The following is a 16,292-nucleotide window of genomic DNA, read 5'->3' as shown; positions in this document are numbered from 1 at the left end:
TAAACGTGATTGATGTAATTTCATACGATATTTCCATTTATTAGCGAGGATGCTTCACGCTACATCGTGACGTAACATAATTTGACACTTCCAGCCCTGGGCACGCGCAAGCGTGAAAAGTTAATATTACAAAATACCCTCACCAGGAAGGGACCAGGTGGAAATGAGAAAGGCTTGGAAAACTTTCCTCGGCTCATGGACATTTTGCATACAATTCTAAAGTCAAATTTGTGTTTCACCGGGTGTGCCGTTTTCAAGGTGGACACCAGCGCAAGGAAGTTTGTTTACTAGCAGTAGCTTTTCCTATCGTGCGGAGTGCGGACGAGACATAGGTAGCAAGGGAGGTAGCATCATGCTAACGGGCTAACTTGTCTAGTAAGCCTGTTTAAAAACGGTCTTGTAAATTATTATGACATTCATTTCGTAGCTGGCGTTGTAAATGTTTCTGTGCTTGGTATCAGCTCGTTATTCAGCTTGCTCATTGTTCTGCACGTAAAGCTCGGGACTTTTGGAATGTTGGATCGCATGAGACAATAATAAACCACTGTAGCTAGGTAGCATTTGTCTGGCTAGCGAGCTGTAGCTATTTATCATGTTCTTAGCTTGTTGCTGAAATCACCGACAACCAATTCCTGCTGTTAATACAAACCCATTTACCGGGTGTTTGGACTTGGCGATTCTAGTTTATATATTTGGCTAGCAGCGTCAACCATTCATTTTGGAACTAGTGCTCGCTAGCCAGTGGTTGGCATATGATGGGGCCCCTAGTAGCTACATAGTTAGCCAACTGATCATTGCCAGTTAATATGGGAGGATGTGTAGGGAGAGAACGTGAGGACACACAGGGCCATGGCTCATCTCGGAGTGGTGGAAGGGGACACAGGAAACGTGGAGGTAAGAAATTCTGCTGTTTGTCGTCTTATACAAGAAAATTCCCCAGCTATACCAGATCTTCACCTGAGCCTAACTGAGCGGCGCTTTGTTTCAGAAGGGGGACGGCGGCATTTGCCAGTTGGCCTAGCAACAAAATCTAACACCTTGAATTGCAAAATATTTTCCGAATGTAAGCTACTGTCATGTGACTTTACGAGGATTTCAGCCAGCTACAGGCCATCGATTCTTTTCCTCTGAAGTTTGTTCATGCATGTCGGGATCTATGGCTGCAAAATGGTTAATCTCCCCTCCCCCATCGCGCAGGACGAAAATGAAGCATCAGTGCCTTGTTTCCTGTTAACTTACTACCAAGTGCCATCTAAATAAAGAATGAAATGGGCCGAACCACATGTATGCATAGTATGCATAAACGTAGTTAGATCGCTACGTACACAGACACATACCTAGGTTATGGTTATTGAGCCAAATTGGATTTCAGTTTGTGTTCAGTCAGTGCAAGTACATTACCAACAGGGCTGAGCTCTGTAAGGATAACTCTGCAAAGATAAATAGTAGCTGTCATCAATGTTGTGCTCCTTTGCTTTTGTCATGATTGATGACATCTGAATAACATCTGAAGCACTTAGTGTAAATTCATCAGATGGATGGCACTATATAGTTTGAGAGTTGGCAAACATTCTTAAGTTGAGCCATCATTCATAAATAATGATTCAGGGAACCTGACTGAACATCTCTGACATGCAGGCTGACTTTGGTTGTCTCTGACAACCAGTAAAGCCCTGCACTATTCCATTCTCAATGTGGCCTTCTGGAAGCTTTGGTGGTTTGTAAAAAAAATAAAAATAAAGCTTACAAAGCTTGCTCGCTCACCTCAAATCATTACCTCTCTTTGAAGGGTAAACTCATAGTGATCTCAGACCAGGGCCAGTGGATATTGTAACCCAGCAGCTACCTCTCACTGCTAGTGCCTGGTACAGGCAGGCAGAGTAACGGCACTCCCAGGCAGCGGTAATGAGAACAAGTCATATCATGTCCCCAGCATTGTCTGCTCTGCCTGGACTCAGTGCACCAGGCAGGTAGACACACAGACTCGATGTACTCAGTGTTGAAGCAATGTTGATGATATCGTTTTAGAACCCAAATAAGTCAAGACATTTCATCATGCACCTCACTGTAGACTTGGTGTTTTTATAATTACCCTGGCAGCATAACATTTTCATAATTACCTGGCGGCAAAGGTGAAAGAACAGGCTGTTGCCTATTTGTTTTAGCCTGCATGAAGCAGAAAGTTAATTAGGTGTGTGGTTTATTTTTTGCTGCTATTCTACATTGTCCCTCAGAATGGTTTATAGAATGTCTATCGATGGCTAGCCTCTCATGGTGGATATCAACTTGTGAATCTAATAAACATCCTCCTTGCTCCTTCACATTGAAGTTGTATAGCAAGGCAGAAACGTAGGCTAGGTCCATCAGTGTCCAGCTCTTTGAGGTGGGGCTAGCCGATATGGGTCTAGATCTAGGCCAACTTTAATTTTCCAAAATAGCTATGTGGTTGATGGATATTGGACAGGCAACACACAAAGCAGAGTGTGGCTAGGCTTAATCTGTATCACCAGAATGTTGAGGACCAAGACTTTTGGAGTGGGTATGAGATAGATTACTGAGAAATTGCTATTGACAGATGCCTGTTTTCCATTTGGATACAGTTATGTGGAAGTTAGAAATGATTTACTTAGACTAGTAACAAAATAAATAAACCAAAACACTTCCCAATCAATCCTTCCCTTGCTTTGTTTTCAGCCTATGTAGCCTAACCCTACGCTAAATATAGGCTAGCTCCAGTGCAGGTTGAAGTGTCCTAGTCTACTTTAAGGTTTAGTTTAGCCTACATTGCAGATGTAGGCTGGAGGATGGTGAGTGAGTGAGTGACTGCCTACACTGGGAGTTTTTGCTCTCTGGTGAATGAGGCCCGGTGAGGCCTAAGTCCGTTATTTAAAATGTTAAATGACAGCATTTTATGATGTGGTCCTACTTTGGAAACTGTATGCCTATTTCACAAGCATTTCAGTTTTTTTGTTATGTTCTCATAACCTCAAAACATGTAGCAACTGTTACTAGCTCTGTATGACTAACACCCAGCCATGCTGTTGCTTCATGTCTGAAATGTTCCTCTTCTGCAGCAAACTAGGGTCAGTAGACCACCATGCCTTTAAACACTGCTTTTAACACCTACAACATGCAGTTTCCATTTGAATTGTTGGGTCATGTTGACAAAACACCACATTGACCCAGATCTTATGTGCTATAGACATCATCTTTTACCTTTTGTATACCATTGTTCGCTACTCGATCATTACTAATTAATTTGTAAAGCTAGCATATTAGCTACAGCATTCCTTATAGCACACAAGCCCCATCAGCCCCCCCCAGCACCCTTCTCTGAGTGTTACCAGGAAGCCCCAACGTCAGACTTCTATCCAACTCTCCCTGCAAATCCTACACCGGCGCATGTCCTCCCGATTACTCTCTGTAAGCTTGCCTGCACTATAAATAATTTGTTTGGAGGAAAGGTGACCTTTCAGATACTTGGCAAACTGTCTCACGGTTGCGTCTTTCTCCTCCTTAACGATCCCTAGTTGTGTACTGGCCTGGTTGTCAATGGGCACTAAGCAGACTTCAGAGGTTTTGTCTCAACAACGCTCTTTAGAATAACTTTGTGAATCAGCCATCCTTCTCTTTGAGAAAACACTGATTTAATCACTGATGACTGGACTGGTTCCAGCTTTGCTGACAAGGACATGCTTCCAGTCACATACGAAGAGAGTAAAGGAAGTGAGGATGTGTGTTTCAGGAGGTCAGATGGCTGAGCGGTTAGGGAGTCGGTTAGGGAGTTGGGCTATTAATCAGAAGGTTGCCGGTTTGATTCCCGGCCATGCAATATCACGTTGTGTCCTTGGGCGAGGCACTTCACCCGGCTTGCCTCGGGGGAATGTCCCTGTACTTTATTGTAAGTCGCTCTGGATAAGAGCGTCTGCTAAATGACTAAATGTGAATGTTTTGATTGTTCAGACTAGGCCGAGGCCTGCTGTGCTGGATGGAGCTTCAGCTCCTTGAGACCTGTTGTTGTTCTAGCCTGGGATGGTCAGGGCCAAATTCTCACTGTGGTGTGGACTGTAAAACTCAGCTGCCTGACTTTTAACACCTCATCCACTCAGACCCCTCCTTTCATAGCAGCACTGTTAGAACTGTGCTTGTTTCGAGTGTGTCCGTGCGCCTGTGTGAGCGTGCCTCTTAATGTGCCCGCCTGTGCCTTCCCCTTATCTCTACCCTATCACTTATCCCCCTTCTGCAGACGCACGGACGGACAGACAGACAGACAGACCCACAGACAGACAGACCCACGGACAGACAGACCCACGGACAGACAGACCCACGGACAGACAGACCCACGGACAGACAGACCCACGGACAGACAGACCCACGGACAGACAGACCCACGGACCCACAGACAGACAGACCCACAGACAGACAGACCGACAGACCCACAGACAGACAGACAGACAGACAGACAGACCCACAGACAGACAGACAGACAGACAGACAGACAGACAGACAGACCCACAGACAGACCCACAGACAGACCCACAGACAGACCCACAGACAGACAGACCCACAGACAGACAGACCCACAGACAGACAGACAGACCCACAGAGAGACAGACAGACAGACCCACAGACACAGACAGACAGACCCACAGACACAGACAGACCCACAGACAGACAGACAGACCCACAGACAGACCCACAGACAGACCCACAGACAGACCCACAGACAGACAGACCCACAGACAGACAGACCCACAGACAGACCCACCAACCCCCAGAGAGACTGACCAAGTGTTTGGAGAACGTTCTATTTGTCTCCACTAGAGCAATGTTACTTGTCAGTTTAGGTTCTGGGTTTATACGTTTTGTAAAAAAATTGCTGATTGTAGAGAACATACATGTCATCAGTTCAGACTCACCAGTACTAGCTAAGTGTATCTGAGGCATGAAGGTCAGAGGACAAAGTTTATAGTGAAAAAAACAATATAACAGCCAATGTTTTTAAACACTCAGTCAGACACATGACTGCCGTCAGTGCACAACATAGAATACAGCAGGAACACAGCAATTAAAATGTAGATATAATACATGACCAAAAATTGGTCATGTTGATTGCGATCAACATAAGCACAAATCCTTGATTTCCCCTACACAACACTGAGAGCCCATACACCTCCCTCGTCTTCCAGTAGTTGTGAAGCCCAAATTTAGCTTGAATCAACAGGTGAACTGTTGCACCTACAACAAACTTGTATGACTAGAATTCTGTCATGCCATGGAATATGGTCTTGTATACAGTAACTTAAATATGACCGTGATTTAGGTTTTTGTTTTGTAGCCTGTTACGATAATTGCAGTTGGCTGACAGGTAGTTTGACATACACTTGACACACCCAGATGGTAGACCGATCAGTGACTGACAGACCCGGCTAGTGGCAGACCCTCCCCCCCTATCTGATGGTGGATTACACAGGCTGCAGTGTCTGCTAAACCATGTATATTATAGGCACACTAGCCAGCCATGTGCAGTAGCCCAAGTATCTATCCCAACCATCTACCGTGACACTACACTGAAGTGTTTGTCATATAGGGCAATGCTTTTCAGGGTTTCCCGCAGAAAATGTGTAAGTTAAGGTTGTAGGGTGGGGTTTGCTGTCCGACTGGGGGGGGGGGGGGGGGGGGCTGTTTGACATGTAAATAATCTGACTGTCTTCCACTGTTCATGAAGGTGTCATTACTGTACTAGCAGAGTATGCAGACCATATGTTGTGTAAGCTTTACTCATGTATACTGACCCATACGACTGCTATCTAAGCCTTCAGTCAGTGGAGGCCGAGACCTCGCGTCTTACATATGGGAGTCTGTGATACGTTAGACAGACACTAATGGTCTGGTTGTGTCCCTCTCCAGGTCGTAACGAGCCCTTGAAGAAGGACCGCCCGAAGTGGAAGAGTGATTACCCCATGACGGAGGGCCAGCTGAGAAGCAAGAGAGATGAATTCTGGGACACGGCGCCCGCCTTCGAGGGACGCAAGGAGATCTGGGATGCCCTGAAGGCGGCGGCGGTGGCCCTGGAGTGTAACGACCACGAGCTGGCTCAGGCCATCGTGGACGGAGCGAGCATAACGCTGCCGCATGGTGAGCACACGCACTCCTCTGACCAGGCGCTGACCAAATGCCATTTACATTTACTAAATGTCATTTAACAGACACTCTTATCCAGAGTGCACTACAGGGACATTCCCCCCGAGGCAAGTAGGGTGAAGTGCCTTGCACAAGGACACAACGTCATTTTGTACGGCCGGAAATCAAACCGGCAACCTTCTGATTAATAGCCCGACTCCCTAACCGCTCAGCCACCTAACATCTGACATAGTGCCAACACAGCTCTGGACACAGCCCTGACACAGCCCTGACACAGCCCTGACACAGCCCTGGTCATAGCTCTGGTCATAGCTCTGGTCACAGCTCTGGTCACAGTCCTGACACGGCGCTGACACAGCTCTGGACACAGCTCTGGACATAGCTCTGGACACAGCTCTGGACATAGCTCTGGTCACAGCTCTGGTCATAGTTCTGGACACAGCTCTGGACACAGCTCTGGACACAGCTCTGGACACAGTGCCGACACAGTGGACAGAGCTGCTTTAATGCTGATATACAGTGAGAACACACTCACTCTCACATGCTCAATAGCCAACACAGGACCCCCATATAACAGCGTTTGAGCCCTGACCTGTGCGTGTCTGTCACCAGGCACCCTGACGGAGTGTTATGACGAGCTGGGGAACCGCTACCAGCTTCCTGTCTACTGCCTGGCCCCTCCCATCAACTTAATCTCTGAGCGCAGCGATGATGACCCCAGCGACAGCCCCGAGCCCCCTGCAGCCCCCAAAAAGGAGTTCCAGCTAAAGGTGCCACTCAAACTGTTACTCTGCTGTTGATGGGACCTATTTCTGTTACCTATGTGATGGACATAGCTCTGTGGGAAATACAGTATTTGTATATGCTTTGCCTATGCTGTATTTGCCTTTGTGCTTGGTATGTGTATTTCAAAAAGGGATATGACTACCTGGTATAATTTGAAGGAGTCTCCTCATGAACATCTTTGAGGGCTGTTCTCGTTCTGACCCCGGGGGTTTGTCTCTGCTGCGGGGGTGTTGTCCTCAGGTGCGTCTGTCGACAGGGAAGGACCTGCGTCTGAGCGCCAGCATGTCGGACGCCATCGGCCTGCTGAAGAAGCAGCTGCAGGCCCAGGAGGACATCGACGTGGCCCACCAGCGCTGGTTCTTCTCTGGGAAGCTCCTCACAGACAAAACCCGGCTCCAGGACACCAAGATCCAGAAGGACTTTGTCATCCAGGTCATTGTCAACCCGCAGGCCCCCATCACTAACCCAACCACCCCCACCACCGCTACGACCCCTACGACCCCCACCACCCCTACGACCCCCACCACCCCTACAACCCCCACCACCCCTACGACCCCCACCACCTCCTCGACCCCCACAGCTCCCACCAACTGAGCCCCGGAGGAGGAAAGGAGGGGTGGAGGGGGTGGGGTCCGAGCAAACCCAGGATAATACATTTGTATTCATGTGGTTCTTGAAGAAGAGACTCTTTGTTTCTTCTTTTTGTAAATCTATAACTAAATGAACAACACTTATAAGGGAGCAACTCCAATGTGCTGCTTTTTATTCAAGTGTCCAACTGAACAATTAAAGCGTGTCCATATGTAACTGTAACCGATCGGTTCTCTGGCTGTTCAAGTAATTGGTTGGCCTATGGAACAGCCAAGTGAGTGTTTTTTTAGAGGGGGAATTCTGCATTTCTTCAGGTTGGGACTGCAACCCCTCACCCTCAACCCCATCCCCTTTCAAATTTACAAACCCAAATCATAACAGATCTCCTTTCTGATTGGACTAGGGCCAGCGGGAATCTGCCGCCCTCCTGCCTCCCCCTGCTCTTCTGTCTGCACTGATGTTAACTAGCTAACTAAGTGCCAATAGAAGGATCTCTGGCAGAGTCTTATGCGTTGGTTGTTAAGCACATCTATGTTCCTGGACTCTGCACTGGGACGCCTTTTGACCCCGAGGACTGGGGAGAGGGGAGGAGAGACGACTTTCTCCCTTGAGGCGGATAACTCTTTGTTTTTCTCTCTCTCTTTCTCTTATCTCTTTTCTTTCTTTGTTTTGTAGAGAGAATCTCAACCAAGCTTTTTTGCACACTCAATTTTATTATACTTGCGTGGTAGTTTGTGTGCCTTTCAACGACAGAAAAACAGACTAAATGGAATCCCTGGAAACGCTAGTTTTACTGCTCCGCCTTCTGTCACTAGATTCAGGAAGCCACTGATAATAGAAATATAAATAATGGGTCAATGCAAACTCTGCCGCTGCCTTTCATAATGGTCTATCTGTCTCTACCAGTTTGTTGAAGATGTTTTACTGGTGGTGTTCGTCATTCCTGTGGTCACATCCTGCGGTGTCCTGCTATTGTACAAGAAATACCATTTGGAATTATGGCCAATTTTCACGTTGGTGCTTGATTGTTCATGCCTGACACAATGTAACGCATGATAGAAAAATGCCAACTCCACCCACAACTCCACCTAACACTCCGGGCAGACTTCCTCAAGGCAGAGGAAATGCTTTCAGTCATACTTTGGCCTGCTCCTATGTTCCTCAGCCCTATCTAGTTCTGTATGCAGCGTACAGTGTGTTGTATATGCCCAACATCCTTTTGACATAAATGTTTCCACATTTACATGTGAAGCTCAGAGTTTGAGGGAAGAGTTGTCCCTTTTAATCAATCTCTGATAAAACTTAACTGTACTCATAGGTGCAAGAATGTTTCATTCACATCCGAAATACCTCTCAAAGGAGCTCTCTCGCCCTTCTCCCTCCCTCCCTCCCCCTCAGTCTCTTGTTCTGTTGTAATCAAGGAGATGACAGGAGAGCAGGGTCATGTTTGCAGTTGTGATCTCTGTGAGGTAGCAGGTCCTCTCTTCTCCCTCATCACCTGCAGTCCAGGTAGTGAGAGGCGGACAAAGAAGGGCACACACACAGAGACGCCGCTCTGTCCACCTTGCTGTTTCACATTCAACTCTATTATATGAGAGGCTGCAGACGCATAGAAAACCAGATATGACTGGGGTCGAGACCAGGAGTGTTCTGGTCTAAACTCATTACTTTCGAGTTGCAATCCGACACCATGGTCCAGAATCACATCAAAAGATATTTGCTCTGCTGTTGAGAACGCATCTTCCTCACATTACTTTGATGTCAGCCCTTCTGCAGTCCTCGTTGTCTGTTGCCTGTGTAGGTTATTAGAAAAACAAATTGTATTCAGCAAAATCATGTTGTGGAAATATTTGTTTCTGAAAAGAAAAAAACAGACTTGAATACTTATTTCTCTCAACTGCTATGTATGTGCAATACAAAATAGACCTCATAATTGTTTTTAACTCCATATTTCTGATTGCGTTAGTTATGACTATTCTCTATAAGCTAGAACTGCAAAACTATATTCCTGTCCAGGACAATCACATCTTTCAACTGTTTTCTATGTCAGTTTATAGTCTTTCTCTATTTTGGTATATTTAGAAAGTGTCATCACCCCTCACAAAACATTTAATTGGACAGTGGTTTTGTTTTAGGAAGTGTCTTGGGGTATGTTTTAGTGATACTGGAGTCTGGTATAAAAATAGCCACATTATTCTAATCAATACGAGAGATGGGAGGCTAGACTCTGGCTCCATCCCAGTTCACCACCCTGATTCCTGGACTGTGCACTTCCCCACTCCCCAGCCTGTATTGAATCACATACTGTAGAAATGGAGCTGACAAGGCCATAGGCCTACTGTTAGCCAGCCTTTGTCGCCGGGGGAGAACACCCGTCCTTGCGGAGCGTGAGTTAGGACACAGTATCAGGAGGAGGGATGGTCAGCCTGATGTGGTCTGTATAAGGGAACTCAAGTCTCACCTGTGTTTTTGTTCATCTTGTTCAAAGTGTGTGTGCCTGTATGTAAATGTAGAGTCTGTATGACAATTGTTCAGCTTTTTGCAGTGGGGAATTGTCATGTTGTGTGAATGCTCTCTTTCTCTGTCCATCATCATATCAGTTATATTCAAGGTACTGATATGGGCTCTCCGGACAGACCTGCCATGGACGTAACCTTGGTACAAAAAGCCATAAGGCCGTGGATATTTATTCTAGGGTTTTCTTTTCTTCTGAAGATGACTAAAGGACACTATACTGCTTTTCCCTCTAACTTCAACATACCCAGAAGCCATTGCAGATTAATAAAGCGTTTTCAACAAGGTCGGTTGAGGAAGCTTCCTCTGCCCAACGGGCGACTCGGAAGAAAAACATGCAAATGTGTCTTTGATGAACGTCCCCAGGGGTATACATGTATAAAGATCTGTATATTTAGTCATTTTGGAAAATAAATACGTGATTATTATATTGAGATTTCTGATAATTAAATATGCCTACAATTTATTTTACAAGTGATGTCTAAATTTATATGCTGATTTCATTTTCAACCTTGTTTTTAACTGTCAAATAAAACTATTCGAGAACAATTTAGTAATTTCTTTGGTTCTTTGAAGACCTTTTAAGATGTGGTGGATATTGTAGACGATACTGCCACCCTCTGGATATAAAACAACTCCTTTACTTTCCTGTGATTGCAGTCTGCGTCCACAGAGTGGCGGTATGACCTAAACGTACCTCCTTAGTTCACACAGCTCCATGTGAAGTGTTGGGAGGACGAGTGCTACGTTTCTGGAAAAAGGTTGATGAAGACTTCTTTCTCTTCATTTCTCTTTCTCTCATCCACTTCCATTCTCTAACCAAATACAGTCCACTGGGTGACTGAGAGGACAGCTTCCTCTGCAGTATAAAGCACTGCACAGCCAGAATGACCCTTACTACACACATGCACAGGTACATTATAGCAGGACGATCCAGTTGGATTGAACTTGTGTGTGGGTGTGTGTGTGTGTGTGTGAAAATCTTCTCACCGTAAATTTCCAAACTTCCACTTAAGAAATGATTTCTGAAATGACTCAATTTCTCAGAAACACATTACTCAGCTTCCTCTGATAGACTTGTGGGACAAACAGCTTGCGTGTTGAACAAGACTTACTGTAAGTTTAGGGTCATAACAAAGGAGAGGTACTTTATAGTAATGGTGACCCCTCATGCCTCCGTTCTGAAATTACCCTTCTTAACATTCCCCCTCAACATTCTAATCCTTAATTCTAATCTGCAGTGCAGCTCGTTTTCAGTAAAAAATAAGAAGTGTGTGAAAGCAAAGAGAGGTGAGGGAACTGGCCTTCACGGAGCACTCCGGGTCAGAGCGGCCAGGATAGGTAGTGGGTGGTGGGGCAGGGAGGAGGGTGGAGTATTCCCAGAGACACCGGATCTTTTGCTAACTGAGCAGCTCTTTGTCCAGAATAACAGAAAGCTCTGACCAGAATAGACAAAACCAAGCAATCCTCTCAGCCAGCCAGGTGACCTTCCACTGTGTGGGTGTGGGGTGGTGGGCGGTGTGTCTGTGTGTGTCTCTGTGTGTGTGTCAATGTGTGTGTGTGTGTGCGTGTGTGTGTATATGTGTGTGTCTGTGTGTGTGTCTCTGTGTGTGTCTGTGTCTCTGTGTGTGTGTATATGTGTGTCTCTGTGTGTGTGTGCGTGTCTGTGTGTGTGTCTGTGAGCGAGCCAAATTCAGAAGGGGGGTTTTAATACTAATCTGTTGGCGAGCCGTCTGGGTTGCTCACCTGACGATCAGCCCACTCATCTACTTACCTAACGCTCACCTGGTGCTGACACTGGCTTTCGCAGGCGTAAACAAAGCAGGCAGGAACCTGATGAACTGTGGGACGACCAACATGGGCCGAGCTGACGTCACTGTGACACTGTGACAGCTGGACAAGCGCCAGTGACCTGTGCATGAAGGCTGGTCGGCACAGATGTATCTGTGTCCTGAGTCTGTGTCCTGTGTCCGCCTCTGGCCGGTACGTTCGAGTTCCAACCAAGCAGGAAGGCTGTGGCTCCAATTACTTGATGCAATGGATGCAAGGTGTTGAGATGCAAGATCATCCTGCTCACCTTTTCTCATGCTCGCTTCATCCCGTTGAATGTCTGTGAGCTGATGGTCAATGCCTCTCTACAAATGTTAGATTTTAGCCTGTTAAAATGCATCCACAAGAGCAAGGTTTAGTTAAGCCAAGAAATGTCACATTCAAGTTTTGTGTGTGTGTGTATTGATTCATTGCAATCATAGCATGCCCTCCATTCCGTCAGTTGTTTTTCTCAAAGAACACAAAAGGAATTGTCCATCGTTTCACTGCAGACACACTCTGTTTTCTCCCGCTTCTCCGTCCCTCCCTCTCTCTTTCTCTTCTTCTCTCTCTTTTCATTTTTCTCCTTCACTCAAATCCCTGGTTGACTGAACACCTGATGACAGTTTGAGTCACTACACTCAATAGAGGAGCTTTCCAGACACTCCTGGCAGGCAGCTGCTGCTTGTCCCTCCATTGACTTTACCCTGCATGTGTCATGTCTCCCTTAAAGTATCTATGTCTGCCCTCCTCACCCCCCCCCCCCTCTTTCTGCGCACAAATGAAGCCAAGCCTCAGTCTCACTTCATCTCAGTACTCTCTGAAAGGGTTTCTAAGATCCAGGCTAGTTTCAAAGTTATAGACTGTTGTTTTAATGTTCAATTTGAAAATGGGAAAAACTGAATCTTAATGTGCAAGACATGGTTTGTGGTGGTGCACCTCTTCCTCTCACCAGCAGGGGTCAGCCTGTTTTGCTTCCATTCCAGTGACACAGTGAGCATCGGTCTGTGCCACACAAGTCGCCCCCAGAGCCCCCGAGGTTGGCTTGGCTTGGGCAGCACAGGAGGGAGGAAGTGAGCACTGGAGACAGGGGGAGTAGAAAGAGTGGGATACGGAGGGGGAGAGTGGGGAAGGGAGGGGAAAGAGGGCTGAGGGCAACGGTGGAGGGGGCTTTGCCACGTTTGCATCACATAACTGTGATTCTATTCAGAGCAGGGCAGAGCGGAGTTCTTACCTTCCACTGCTGGACTTGAAGCTGAGTAAACCTTGACGCAATACAGTATGTACAGCACAACCTCCCTGACTGGAAAATCTCAATTGAAACGGATGAACAAGCAGGCCTTCTCATCTTGCATCCAGGACATTCTACATGCATTCTAACTAATCTTAGGGAAGGGACCGTGTTTCCAACCCTGAATCTTCAGAATCTCACCTAACTGCCAGTTTTAGAACCAATGCAGAAACATTCGTATCCAGTGGTATTCATACATCTTCTCATGAACCATTGGTCCTCCCTGACTCTGTCCCCTCTGTAACTCTGGAGTGGTGGTTATTAAATCTAGTTGAATAAGTTCATGTGTGTTGAACACCAGACAAGTTCCCTTCCTGGTATTGTTACCTTAGAAGATGTTGCTCAAACATAGTCTTCTTTCTCACGCACACAATCACATGCACACACACACATAGACACACACACCCACACATACACATGCACTTAAAATAAGGGGACTTTTGACATTAAATTTGTTTTTTTCAAGGGTGAGCAAAGCCAATTAGTTCTTAGTAAATAAGAAGCTGCTCCAAGGTCTGGTGGAATTGGATCAAAGTAACAACACAACCTGATGGACCAACCAAACACTTTTTTAAGTATTAATTCTCCCAGCAAGTGAGGTCTCTGAACATCTGACATGAAACAGGATCCTCTCCAAACATTCGGTTCCCTGCTAGCAGACCTAGGTGACCCTGCTAGCAGACCTAGGTGACCCTGCTAGCAGACCTAGGTGACCCTGCTAGCAGACCTAGGAGATAAGCAGAATATTGGGTGTGTTAAGCATGCAGGGTCTAAGTACGACCTACAGTTCCCTGCTCTGCTTACAAGACAGCTTTCCATCCCACTGTTTGGACTTTCCAGTTGCCCTGGATACCAGAACAACCAAATAAAGGCATGATGACAATACTAGCTTAGCAGGGCAGGGAGGAGAGGACAGAGAGGCATAATGGGAGGAAGATGAGGGGTCATGATTTAGGGAATTACCAGAAAGCATGATTTAGGAGGCAGGAGTTAGGAGACAAGGGCGCGCGGGGACAGGAGGCAGAATGTAGGGGGTAGGACGACACAGACAGGAGACAAGAAGCTTGAGACAGAACTGGATGAAAAGGAGGCAGGAGGAAGGAGGCAGGAAGCAAGGGACATAGGACAGGGATACAGGAGCCATGGAGAATGAAGCATGACGGGGGGGACAGGAGGCAGGTGAAGGAAACAAGATGCAGCAGGCTGAAAACAGCACGTAGAAGAATGAGGGAAGAGGGAAGAGGCATAAAGCAGGAGTGTTTAGGACTGTTAGGTTTAAGAAAGTTAGGAGAGTGGGTCAGGGAGGTTCAGTCTGGGTTGTAATGTGAGATCCAGATGAAACCCCAGCCATCAGCACATTCCTCTGGGCCTGGTTTTTTCACTGACTGCTCATGTACGTGGTTTTCTCTTTGCATAAACAGAAGGCCAGGGAATTTACTGGTCTGACTGCTCTTAGACCGCAGAAGAGAGAGGAGGGGGGGGGGGGGGGGGAGGAACGGGGGAAGAGGGAGAAGGTGAGAGGGAAGAGGGGAAGATACACCTGGGAGGAGGAGGTGGTGGTGGTGGTGAGAGATGACAAACAGAGATGGAGGGGAAGAAAAAAGGAAAGGTGGAGAGGCTAGGGGAGGGAAGATGCAGAGAAGTGCAATCCAGACGGTTATTTCCCACAGTTCCCTGCTGTTTCAACACAGCGCCACTTGGTCATTATGGTTGAAATGAGACAAGAAAGAAAACCCTGTCTCATAGAAAACTGTAATCAGGCAAAACACAGGAAATGGGAATTGTTGTTGTGGACACTGTCAGGAAAAGGAAAAACTGTAAGAGCGAATGAAAAGAGAAAGAGAAAGAAAGAGAAGGGAGTTGAACGTACACCACAGATACTCCATGGGAAAAGCACTATTTGTGGATGCTGGTCTAATAAACAGTACATGATAGTTTGATGGAGTATTTTACTACACATCGTAGCAGCCTTATAAATCAGTATCCTGCTGCTGTAAAAGCCTCTGGTTTTAAGAGGTAGAATCCCAAGGCCTGCACTGTTGGTCCTGGATATAGTGTTGCAACAATTAAGACAGACATATTGTAAAGTCACAGACAGAGATCGGAGTTGGTCTATGTTTTACTCTCCCCCCCCCCCTCTCTCTCTCTCTCTCTTTCTCTCTCTCTCTCTATCTCTCTCTCTCTCTCTCTCTCTCTGTCTCTCTCTCTCCCCCTCTCTCACCAGCCACAGCGAGTACAGCTGTAGAACAACAGTAAGCGGTTCGGTGTGTCTGCATGGAGGACTATGTGGTTCTGGGTTGTGATTTATGCTGATAGAGCTGGAGGAGGAGCTGATGGTATCTGGGCAGGAGAGCTGGGTCCAAAACCTCACATCCCTTATCGACCATGTGTTCTCCCCTGGGAGAGGAGAAAAGAGGGAAGGAGAGATAGATGGAAGGAGAGATGGATGGAAGGAGAGGAGAAAAAGAGGAAAGCTCGATCTCTCCCCCTCTCTTATAAAGGGAGCAGCCCTGTTTCTTTCTCTCTCTCTTTCTCTCTCTCTCTCTCTCTCTCTCTCTCTCTCTCTCTCTCTCTCTCTCTCTCTCTCTATCTCTCTCTCTCTCTCTATCTATCACCCAACTCACCATCTTTCTTTCCCTCTCTCTTTTGGTCTCATTCTCTGTTTCTCTCTGTTTCTATCCCACATCCTCATCTCCTCTGTAAGGACAGGGGAAAATGGACTACACAGCAATTATACAGCTGGAACTGCTCATAGCAGCTATTCTGGGCATCTTAAAGTCATTACAGTAAAAAACATAAGAGATTCAGTTATGATGACGGTATATCCTCCAACCATCATGAATAATATGTTCACTGTAGTGCTGTTCTCTGATCCCATGGTAGATCTCCAATCAGGGTGTAATTAGTTAAGGAGTAATTACTTGTCATTATGCAGAACACCACCTTCTTGGCAAATTGTATTGCTTTAGTACGACTCATGTGTCAGATACAAGTCTGGTTGGCTTAGATGGAAAAGAGGATACTGTCTGGTGACAACTGAAGTCACGATGACACTGTTTCTGATGTATGAGGAGTGACCGTCACGACAATAACAAACTGGATCTAAGTGACCACTAACAACACGACAAGGGTTATCTATTACCTAGGGTTATACAGA

At 46.4% G+C, this 16,292-nt stretch overlaps 1 protein-coding gene across 1 annotated transcript; it reads left to right on the top strand.

The window, feature by feature from the left end:
* The first annotated feature begins 99 nt into the window (after window positions 1-99).
* On the top strand, window positions 100-10,578 carry ubtd1b (ubiquitin domain containing 1b). Its single transcript, XM_047032392.1, has 4 exons — window positions 100-894; window positions 5,911-6,138; window positions 6,757-6,914; window positions 7,171-10,578. The coding sequence occupies exons 1-4, from the start codon at window positions 807-809 to the stop codon at window positions 7,522-7,524; spliced, it is 828 nt and encodes a 275-aa protein (XP_046888348.1). The 5' UTR covers window positions 100-806; the 3' UTR covers window positions 7,525-10,578.
* The last annotated feature ends 5,714 nt before the right edge of the window (window positions 10,579-16,292 follow it).

The sequence above is a fragment of the Hypomesus transpacificus genome, chromosome 13, assembly GCF_021917145.1.
Source record: "Hypomesus transpacificus isolate Combined female chromosome 13, fHypTra1, whole genome shotgun sequence".
Taxonomy (NCBI): Eukaryota; Metazoa; Chordata; class Actinopteri; order Osmeriformes; family Osmeridae; genus Hypomesus; species Hypomesus transpacificus.
This window is presented reverse-complemented; position numbering and strand designations above follow the sequence as displayed.